A 12,100-nucleotide genomic window follows, 5' to 3' on the forward strand; every position below is an offset into this window, starting at 1 on the left:
TTGGAATTTGTAAAAATCGTTTTCTTCCGGCCTTGCGGTCTCTTTCCGGAGTAGCTGCTCAAATTAGGAACGGGAGCATGCTAGCATACTTCGCCGGTGACAAACCTGAAAAACTTAATGTATGTTTTATTCAGAAGATGTGTTTTCTATGAAGTGAGGAGGAAGGCGGAGGACAGATTTTTTTGTCCCTTCAGAATATAACGGAGAAGCAGGTAAATTGAACACTTTGAGAGAGAACAAAATCAGCAGTGCTTCCCACTTAGGTGCTATCTTTTAACATCGTTTAATTTCCCTTGACGTTTGAGTGTAAGCTACCTAAATAATGTGGCTATGTAAAAGATTTGCAGGGTTATATATATATATATATATATATATATATATATATATATATATATATATATATATATATATAGCCTTTTTTATTTATTTATTTAAATAACTAATAAAAAAAGATGATTAATCACCCTGGACTGTGTTGCATTAATTTGAAGCCAATACGATCAAATTAAATGCTCCTCATAGTGGACAATACAGATCGTGTATTGTAGATCAATTCTATCAATGACACGCAAGGATATGTTGCAAGGTGTTACTAGGGCTTTTCTTCTTTAAAAAGAAAAAACCCAACAACACCACATGGCATTGGTATGTACATAACAAATTTAGAATAAAAATATAATCTCTGTCCCCAATCATTTGTCCCCACAGCACAAGATGATAGAACCAGAACTCTTGACTGAGGTTCCCGCTGCATTGAAGCGTCTCGCCAAGATGGTGGTGAGGGGTTTCTACGGGGTGGAACACGCCTTGGCCCTAGATGTGCTCATCCGCAACCCGTGCGTCCGCGAGGAGGACATGTTGGAGCTGCTCAAATTTGACCGGAAACAACTGCGCTCCGTACTCAACACACTGAAAGCTGACAAGTTTGTCAAGTGTCGGATGAGAGTGGAGACCGCTCCGGATGGCAAGACGACCCGACACAACTACTATTTCATCAATTACAGGTGATACGTCGCTACATGTTGTACATTGGAGTGGAGTTGTGATTCTACTTCCTGAAAAAGCCATTCAGACTTTTATTTTGTATGTTGTATTTTATATGTATGATCAGGGTTCTTGTGAACGTGGTCAAGTACAAACTGGATCACATGAGACGGCGTATAGAGACGGATGAACGCGACTCCACCAACCGAGCCTCATTCCGATGTCCCTGCTGCTTCTCCACTTTCACTGATCTTGAAGCCAATCAACTGTTTGACCCCATGACAGGTAAACTATCATTTATTTCCCTCAAGTGGGTCTTTTTTTTTGGTATGTTACACAAAAAAGCTACATAACTAATTTCCACAAAGAATGATTTATTTTATTGTAACAATCGGTGTTCAGATTTGTAATTATGTTTCCTTTCCACAAAAGGCTATTTATGGTGTGGCTATATTTATATAGTTTTCTCCAGCACCAGTTTTCACATTGCCTGAAACAGACCATGCACGAAATGTCATCAAAATGTGTGATTTTTGTACCCCGATTTGATTATCTGGTGCATCTTCTTTAGGTTGGGCATATTTTCAACTACACTTCTTTAACTGACACACACAGTCAAAGTAATATAATTTACTTTCATGGCCACAATTCATTTTCTATATACATTGCATTTTACTGTGTGGATAATGCAGCGGTGCATTCTTTTTTTTGGCCAGTGGAGGCCCTCCTAAGGTAGCAACTGCTTATTTCAAGTTCTCTAGCATGATGTTCATTTTGCATCGCATCCTTTTTGGGAAAAATATGAAAAATGTAAGTTTTGTTTATTAGTAAGTCGAAATTCCAGGTGCTCTGTACCCCAAGTAGAATTTCATAATTTAAACTTGTCATTGTGCCTGGACTGGTGTGATAATGTGACACCCGTCTGTCTTCAATTACAGTGACTCACTCACCTGTGGTGTCACTACAGCTGTGTCTATGAGAACAGAAACCATAACTTGATAATATTGCATATTTTAAGCTACTTTATTGTAGGTGTATTCTAGGGGTGTGAATTGCCTAGTACCTTTCGATTCGTATCACGATTCATAGGTCATGATTCGATTCGATGCCGATTAATCCCGATACAAATCTATAAATTGATATTTGCGATTTATTTTTTTAATTTTTTTTACTCAAATTTAGAAAATACTAATCAGTAAACTTGTACATGTACACTGTAAGATTTGTATGAAAATGTATTTATTTATCTGAAAATTCAGGCTTATAACTGAGCCACTGCATTTAACAAACAGGTTGCAGTCTGTTTCATGTTCGAACAGCACTGAAATAAAATATTATGGCTTAATGTTCCATTAATATAACATTCTTCCATGCTTAATGTGTGCATCCTGACCCTAAAGTAAGACGTTTTGTTGAATATTCCCATAAAAAATGGATGTTTAAAAATCGATTCGGCCGCATATTGAATCGATGCGAGAATCGTGCGCCATAATATCGCGATATATTGCCGAATCGATTTTTTTCCAACACCCCTAGTGTATTCATTGGTTGATGTAAAGCAAGACAACATTGATAGAAAGGTATAAATATATTGCTTCTTTGAATGATACATTTATTGTATCACATTTCTGGTTTAAGTCTCCTTTTCACTGACTGAAAGTCAGACATTAGTTGAGGTCAAACGCTTGCAATGGAATTGCGGTCGGGATGGCTTTTGCGGGTGTGTTTTACGCAAACAGCAACACTCAAAGTAGACTCTGGGTTTGTGCTAACGCTGGAACAGTTCCCATTATTGACAGTGAAACCAGCGAGGGAAGCAGATGGCCTCTTACAGGAAGCAGAGGATGTGTACACAAGGTCCCAAACCCCTCAGCCGTCATATCACCCCCCCACCCCCCCTTGAGGAAAAGAGATGCACAGTGGAATAAAACGATAACGCTTACCTTTTTGAGGGGAAACCGTCTGCGGTGTCATGAAAGCGGAATGTTATTCAAATGGATTTGAAATGTGTGCGCTCCACAGCAGTGTGCAACACAGTGTAACTCGCCGTCTTAATTTAACAAGAGGACAGCGGCATAAGCACAGCAACGGAGGGCATCTAGCAGTTCATCTTGGCATGTGGTTAATTACACAAACAAATGCTTTGAGAGGAGGCACGGCTTGTGTTTATTCCATTCCAATCAGCAGACTGCACTTTGTCTAGTTCTACTTTTTTTTTAAGTACTGTTACGTAAGTATTGGTAAGTATCTGTATTCAGTATCGGAGTCAAAAATGGAACATTACATATAGTGATGAGATGATGATACCTCAAGGAGTGTATTGACACATTACACAAACTGTATTGACACTGTGTTGGTCACTCAATAGTGATCTCTGCTGTACATCTAAAATCATTGCAGATAAACAAAATGAAAGTAAGGTGGTAAAACGTGCATGCTGTAAACCTTAATATTAGCTTATGAATTTATATTTATAAAATAAATTTAATACATTTTATTTATTCACTTGCTAGTCTTTTACTTAAAATATGATCTCATCTTTGTATAATTTCAGTTGGTCCATTTGCTTGCTGAGTTAAGTTGTTTATTAGATGCTCATATGAGTTGGCTTGTAAAATATAGCAAATTTGTATGTAATATAATAAAAGTTAAAATGTTTAACTTCTGTATGGGATTTTGTTAAAAGTTTTAAACCATATTTAATAACGCACTAAAAACAGATTCTGTCATACATTTTTATTGAGAAACAAAAGTTTTTGAAGTGTGATTGCTCCAAGGCGAGTAGACACATTTAATTTAAAAAAATAACAGTAAACAATGCCCAAAGTGGGGAAAGATTTACCTTATGTGGCGTCAAAAGATCAAAATGATTCCAGACTTGTGAAAATTTTCTAGAAGGATCCATGAGTGGAAGCAAACAAAAATTCAACAGGCACAGGTACAGGTCAATTTACAGCAACAGCAAACAGTTTAATCTCCATCCAACAAAAACGCAACATGTTGATACAGTTTGTCTACCGATAAATACAATTTGGCGCGGCACATCCAAACGACACACTTCCTGTATCGGTCACGTGATTTTTTTATTAAAGCGATACGCGCCGATACGGGGTTTCACACTTGCGCACTCGGCACAGTGCTGTTCGTCCCATCACTAATTACATACCATATAGAAATGTACTTTTTAGGGGTTTATAGTCAACAGTCGCTATTTATCCGGACGGCCCTCTTTCACACAGGTACATTCCGTTGCACATTCTGTCAGACGGAGGTCGAAGAAGATGAGTCCGTGTGCCCCGATGCCAGGACACTGGTGGCGCGATTTAATGAACAGATCGAGCCCATATATGTGCTGCTACGCGAGACCGAGGACGTCAACTTGTCTCACGACTTGCTGGAACCCGAGCCCACGGAGATCCCCGCCCTAAAGCAGAGGTCAGTTTCTGCCAGGTTTGACTTCAACTCAGCAAAAAAAAAAAAAAAACAATAACCCGGGATCTGTTTTCCAGCCGGGAGCGCAATGCAGCGGCGGCTGCAAACGCTGCAAGCGGGCCGCACCGGGAAGCCTGGTCCAACAAGGGCTCAACTTATGCTGACCTTTACACCCAGAATGTTGTCATCAATATGGAGGATCGGGATGAGCAACAAAAGCAAGCGAGTGAGGGCGCCGCATCCAAGGACAGGCCCGTCTGGTTGACCCAGAGCACAGTGAAGGGTGCCTACAATGAGACGGAGATGATAAAGAACCGTAAGTGTGCTTTTTCCTCATTCGTCAATCAGAGATTAAAAAATATATATATATTTTTAAACCATATTCTGAAATAACATTTGGTCAAATTACCTTTAATATTTGGATAAGTCAACCCATTAAATCGCCCGATATTAGCTATTTTAAAATAGCCAAAAATCTGCACATTTTTGACCTTTTAAAATGTATTTATTTATTTTACATATTAACACGTTACAACATAAGACAATGATCACAGTTTTTAAACATCCCTTGACAAAATATAAGATTTTAAATTAATCGGCCATCAAAATTTTATTTTGCCAAATATCAAAATCAGCATAGTTAATCCAAATTAAAGGGATTACGCCACGGTATTTTAAGCCTTTCCACAGTTAACTATAGTCATAATTATGATGAAATCTGACCTTTGACACCATGGCGATGTCATTTTTAATGAAATATTAGGTGTTATGCTGGCTGGGGAAGTAAAACACCCGGTTCAGTAAAACCCCGCCTCTCCCCGTGCGCTTGCCGCGCCCCCGGAGAGTCGGCTGCAGTCTGCCGTTGGGGCTTTGCGTTTGAAAACTTTGCTGATGTTTTTGGTGAGGAATTAGCATTTTAACATGGCTAATAGTAGTGATGGACAAATGAAGCTTCATGAAGCACTTGTGATATTTTTTGACTCCTCTAGATGGCACTCTTGGATTCAAGATGCATTGCAAATGTGATCAATAATCATTGCGCTAGCCTTCATCTCTAAACCAAGAGCACCATCTAGAGGAGTAAAAAATATCGCAAGTGCTTCATGAAGCTTCATTTTCCCATCACTAGCTAAAAGCTCCAAAAAGTTGATTTTTCACGTTGCTGTCCCTTTAAATTGAAATGTCAATTATTACACTACACAATTACAAAATCGTCATAATAAAAAAAAAAAGATTATTCATACTAATTTTGAGTTTTAAATGACTAATCCATTTTGTGTGGTCCAAAAGCAACTTGCATAATTATAGTGTTTCAAAGAAGTTTATTTGTCTTTGTTTTTTACATGTTAAACATTTTTTCTTGTTTTGTACTAAAAAAACAAACAAATGATTGTCCCAATCGTGATTTCAATTATTACCAAATTAATCGTGATTTTCTTCATAATCGAGCAGCCCTATGGCATAGGATAAAAACGAAAACATATTGGTTGGGCTCCAGTTATTATGATTTCAATAGCAATGAATGATATTGGCTCCTCATGTTGGTGACTCTACCCTGCATATTTGTGATCTACAAAATGATATTAGCTGATTTTTCACGTTAGCTATTTTTTTGTGCCTTTCAAATATAAAAGTCTTGCTTTGGCGCCATCTTGTGGTATGGAGGGAATCATGTTGAAGTGGGAAGCTTCGATTAGACAGGCCGTCTTCTAAAAGTAGTGCTTTGTGACATCAATGGACAGTTATTAACCTTTTTAATGGATTTTCATTTTTTTGCGGCTGTGCCGGGTCCCTAACTCTGTACAGTGTATTCGTATTACTCATCTCTCACGATCGAACCTTAAACCGAATCCGCTCTGCCCCTCTGACATTTCCACAATCACCTAAAAATTCTTGTTTCTTGTTTGGTTGCCATGGAAGCATATCTGTGGTCCAAGCATGTTATCTCTTTCCGTCAGTGCCCTTCACTTGAGCTATTCTAGCTATTGACGTTCAACAGGCAAGGGCGTGCAGCAATCAAGCAAGGGCAGATTTCTTTTAAATTGAATCATAATTGCTTGATTTGAAATATTCATAGGCTTGGTTAATCTTCTAAATGAGCCAGCTTTAACTATTAATTTCAGTGAGTATTTTAGTTTCAGATTACTTTTAAGAAATGAATAGCTATGGCGTATTTTAAAAATAATTTTCTTTTTTTTAATTTTTTTATTTATTTATTTTTATTATTATTATTTTTTTATTATTATTTTTTTTCTGGAAAGTATTGTTCATTCGGTAATTTAACAATTTGACATGTCATCATCATTGCTCTCTTTTTTTTCTTTAAGTATTACAATTACTTTAAGAAATGAATAGCTATGGCATATTTTAAAAATAATTTTCTTTAAAAAAAATGTTTTTTTTTAAATTTTTATTATTATTATTTTTATTATATATATTTTTTTTTTCTGGAAAGCTCAGTATTGTTCATTCGGTAATTTTACCGATTTGACATGTCATCATCATTGCTCTCTTTTTTTTCTTTAAAACCCGTGGGCAGTATTTTATTTTGAAATGGCTTGGTCAGAACCAACAAAAAGCCCAAAGATGGTCACAATAACGCCAAGGGGTTAAAAATAATAATAATAATAATAATTTTCTCTTACAGGGGGAGACCTTGCAACCGGGATCCAGGATGGCGCAGGTCATCCCGGAGCCGGCCAGTCCGATGAAAACGAGGAGGTGATGCGGGCCCTGCTCATCCACGAGAAGCGAGCCGTGGCAGGGCCCGGCGGAGGCGGGGCTAACGCCGCCGCCAGGGGCCTGGCGTCCGCCTCGGCCAACGCCAGCGACTCGGAGAGCGACACCAGCGAATCGGACGAAGAGGCGCCCTCCGCTCCTCCCCCTCACGTAGCCGCCGCCGCCGCTGCCGCTCCTCGGCGGCTTGCGGAGGAGGAAGAGGAGGATGACGATGACTTTGAGGAGGTGGGAGATGAGCCAACCGTGATGGTGGGAGGCCGGCCATTCTCTTATGGAGAAGTGAGCCAGAGGCCGGAGCTGGTAGAGCAGATGTCCGCACAGGAGAAGGAAGCCTACATTGAAATGGGGCAGAAACTCTTCCAGGACATGTATTTTTGAATTCTTAGCAAAATGCTGCCTACCAAGTAATTCCACTCAATATTAAGGTCAAAGTGGACACACATGCTTTGTCAGTGTTGCCTCACAGGTCACTCTGTGTACAGTGTTCATTCCCAAGTTCTAAAATCGTGCAAGCTAGCTATCTCCATTTTGTGCCAATGGGTTTTCTTTAGCTGTTAGTTTAAACAGCTGTTGATAAAAAAAAAATTGGGGGGTCGGGGGGGGGGGATTAATACAGTCGTTTTCTTTAACACAAATAAAACTGTCATCAATGCTATGTATGGTGGATCTATGAAGAGTGAAACTATCTCAATAAGAAGAGAAAATGTGTTGTGACATTTCAGTCTGAAATACATTTTTTTTTTACCCTTTATTCAACCTGTGCTCTTTTTCTTGTAAAACATTTCAAATTGTACAAGGCTTGATTTGACTTTGAGCCAACCAAGTCTGCGCTTATTTCAACGCGCTTTTTCATTTTGCCAGTCCCAGCATGTGTAAATGTCAACAGTCAATGTAGTCGGACTCAAAAGTTGTGGGCTTTTGCAGGGATGTTGCAAAAAAGGGCACTGCTAAAATAGATTCTTAAATGTCCTCAAGGTCATCAACATCTCCAATTCTTTCATACTTTTTATCTTTGGAGGTGTTGGGATAGGATTAGGGTCAGGGCAGCAATGGGTTTATTAAAAATTGGGACTGGGTTGAGGGGTTAGGGCTTCTAAATAGGATTTCTTAGCTCTTTGACTGCCAGACGTTTTCAGAAACGCCAGTGCCAGCCAATTTAAGCATTTTGACTGATCTTTCAAGGTCCACAGAAAATTATGTGTTTGGACTATGGAAACACACATACTACCAAATGAAAGATTGGACTCTCATCTTTCATCAGAAAAAAAAGTTTGTTTCTACCTTATTCCGTTTTTCAGTAATCAACAATAGAAAATGGTTAGTTTCACCTCTGTTTTGAAACAAACGTCTTTTAACGTCTTTGGCACTCCTCCATAGGATTTTACTAAACGTTATTTAACGTTTTTGGCAGTCAAAGAGTTAGTAGGGCTACATTTTCAAAATCAGGTATCAATGTCGGGTTAGGGTTTGGAAGTAGGATTAGAGTTTCAAAGTATGGTTTAAAATTAGGGTTAGGGCTTCAAAGTAGGATTTCCTCGTTTCAAATAGAGTTTCAAAATTTAGGGCAATGATGTCGGGTTAGAGTTTTAATGTAGGCTTTTCAAATTCACAACCATCGTCTCAACCAAACCTGACATTCACCACCATACTCAACCTAAACCCTGCTTTCTAAACCATACTTTGAAACCCTAATCCTGCTCCTAAAACTTTATTTAAAACCCTAATCCTGCTTTTTATGCCTACTCTAATCCATCATTGAAACTGTAGCCTTTTAAACCCGATTTGGAAACCTTCATTTTAAACCTTATCCTAATTAAAATGCGAATTTCCACTTCTTTGCCTTATCCGGGTTCAAATGTCAAGCTCTGCAGAGGAACTTGCTGAGGTCGGGGGGGCACCTCCAGAGGGGGAAGCCCTCCTATCCCATATATCCTTTTTAAATCAGAGGATGGACACCTGTAGGGCAGAGCCTCAAAGGTCAGGAAGAAAACGGGATTCGGCCTCATTAAAACAACCCCCGCCCTTCAGGGACGGTGCAATTAAAAACCCAATCCCACGCTGTGCCATTGATCTGGCGAGGCGAGCACGAGAGAGGAAAAAAAATGTGCGGGGGGGTTTACAAAGTGAACGCGATTCAACAAGGAAAGCGTAACGCAGGTGTAAAACCGAAAAAGGCCGTGTGCTCCGTTAAGGTGATGATGGATTACGGTGGTCTATATTTATTTTTGGTTTATCTTAATTATGTTTGTGACAATCATGGAGTGGATTAACGTTGACATCCAGAGGACGGAGGGTGGCATGTGTTTGTTTTGCGGCGGGTTGGGAAAATGATGAACGCTCCGCAGGGTTGACCCGAGAAGATTACATAAGGATTGATTGATCGGGGGTGTCGCTGTCACTCTTCATCCAATAAAGCCTGAAGATGAAGCGCTTAATGATCGAGCCGGATCGTGTGTCTGCCTCGCTAGTTGCTTTCCCCGACGACCCTTTTAGCATTCTGAGAGCTCTTTAAAGATTTAATCCATCCACCTGCATCCTCTTCGGAAGGTGTGTTTGCATTTTTGTAACCGTGTCTTCTATCATCAACGGCGCAATTTCACCTTTCCAGACTGCATCAAATTGAATATTCAGGGGCATTGAAATTTTTACGTAGATGTAAAAAAAAAAAAATGACATTTTGGATGTCTAATGACAGCACTGCCGATTTTCTCTTTGGCCAGATATCGAATGCCGCCCTGAGAAATCGTACTGATTAATTTCCTCCATATCAGACGCCTAATTATTTTGGAGTAGACACTCGACCATAAATTAACTCTGATTACTGATTTTGAAGCTTTAATTTGTGGTATGCTCCCCATTACTCGTGGATACGATTGGAATTATTGACATCGATGTTAAATGATGTGTAAACTGAAAATCTTTTTTTTTTTTTTTTTTTTTTTTTATAAAGGCGTGCTGGAAAGTAATGACAAAGCTGTGATTACAGTGCATTGTGAAACCTATGAAATATTACCTTAAATCCCTGTTATCAATTACCTCTGATGACGTAACAACCCTCACATGCTTTTGTTTGTCATCGTGTCGCCGCTGTTCTTCCAGCACTCTCACTCCCTCCGGAGACTTGATTTGAGCGGACTATTGACAAAAAGACCAATGCCATGACCTTCTCAGACTTCTGATCATTTCTCCCCCCATGGGGAACAGGCAAGAGCGCTCACCTATTTTCATGCCTGGTTAGCTTCTGACTCCTGCCTGGGCCCAGCTCGACTGCTCCCCACACTAGAAATAATGATTCACTTTTTGTGATTGGTATTAAGTTTAGTTGAAAGTAGTAGAATTTTTTTTTTAGGGGTGTCAAAATTTGTGTGTATTTTACAATTTTGAAACTGTGCAGAATTTCAAATGTTGCTTCAAGTTAAAGATTAGCTCCTAACATGAAAAGAACCAACATTTTACAAATGTCATTATGCCATCTAGTGGCATAAAAATGACCTCACCACAAATCAATATCACATTTTTTTCTACAGTACAGTACATCTTTTTAATTTTAACTGAATTTTATGAATTATGAAATTACTGTCTCAATGACTAAGATGCAGCCACATTTCTTTTAGTTTAAAAATTTCCCCCACTTTTGTGACAAGTATGAAAACTTTTTATTGTACATTTAAAACAGATATAAAATTTTTAGAGTTAACTGTTGAAGTCATGCGATTACTATTAAAAATTGGAAAAAAGTAAAATTCTCTTTTTGTAATTGGTATTAAGTTTAGTTGAAAGTAATAGTATTTTTTTCGAGGTGTCAAAATTAGTGTGTATTTTATAATTTAAAAAATGTGCAGTATTTCAAAAGTTGCTTCAAGTTAAATATTAGAGAAAAATGCACTGAGCTGTCACCAATGCCTTACAAATGTAATTATGCCATCTGGTGGCAGAAAAATTCCCAACACAAATCAATATCACTTGTTTTTTTGTGTTTTTTTTACAGTACAGTACGTCTTTAATTTTAACTGAATTTTCTGAATTATGAAATTACTGTCTCAATGACTAAAAGATGCACACATTTCTTTTAGTTTAAATTTTTTTTCCCACTTTTGTTAACGAGTATGAAAACTTTTTATTGTACATTTAAAACATATATAAAATTTGTGATCAACTGTGAGTTAACTGTTGAACTCATACGATTAATTACGATTAAAATTTGAAAGAAAAATAATGATTCTCTTTTCGTGATTGGTATTAAGTTTAGTTGAAAGTAATATTTTTTTTCGGGGTGTCAAAATTAGTGTGTATTTTATAATTTTAAAAATGTGCAGAATTTCAGAAGTTGCTTCAAGTTAAAGATTAGATAGCTCTTAATATGACAAAAAAATGCACTAATGCCTGACAAATGTAATTATGCCCTCTAGTGGCAGAAAATGACCAACACAAATCAATATCACTTTTTCTTTTTCTTTTTTTGCAGTACATCTTTTTAATTTTAACAGAATTTTATGAATTATGAAATTACTGTCTCAATGACTAAAAGATGCAGCCACATTTCTTTTAATTTAACTTTTTTTTAAAAAACAAATACAATTTGTGATCAATCGTGAGTTAACTGTTGAACTCATGCGATTAATTATGATTAAAAATTGTAATCGCCTGACACCCCTATTTTATTATTATTATTTATTTGATCATTTATCTGTTCTTTGTTGTGCTGTAAGACTAAAGACGCATTTTAGGTGAATTTTGAATATTTCTAGGCAACATACTGTTCTTGATTGATGAAATCAAGTTGTGTTCTGGCCTTGTAAACGGGTCACTGGCTATTAAATGCAGCAAATATCCAATAGTGTTTATATAATTTGCTGTTAAGTGTCTCTCTCATTAAGTTAATTTCCTTTCATTGTCTGCTTCCATGCTGGCTTCACACCGCCTCCTCCGCCCACCGCCAGGCTCG

The 12,100-nt window shown here is 37.9% G+C and overlaps 1 protein-coding gene across 1 annotated transcript; it reads left to right on the forward strand.

The window, feature by feature from the left end:
- The first annotated feature begins 40 nt into the window (after positions 1–40).
- gtf2e1 (general transcription factor IIE, polypeptide 1, alpha) lies at positions 41–7,748 on the forward strand. Its single transcript, XM_077581037.1, has 6 exons — positions 41–212; positions 709–1,004; positions 1,112–1,269; positions 4,224–4,419; positions 4,494–4,732; positions 7,064–7,748. The coding sequence occupies exons 2-6, from the start codon at positions 715–717 to the stop codon at positions 7,531–7,533; spliced, it is 1,353 nt and encodes a 450-aa protein (XP_077437163.1). The 5' UTR covers positions 41–212; positions 709–714; the 3' UTR covers positions 7,534–7,748.
- Positions 7,749–12,100: the final 4,352 nt, after the last annotated feature.

Source organism: Vanacampus margaritifer, chromosome 11 (genome assembly GCF_051991255.1).
Source record: "Vanacampus margaritifer isolate UIUO_Vmar chromosome 11, RoL_Vmar_1.0, whole genome shotgun sequence".
NCBI classification, from domain to species: Eukaryota; Metazoa; Chordata; class Actinopteri; order Syngnathiformes; family Syngnathidae; genus Vanacampus; species Vanacampus margaritifer.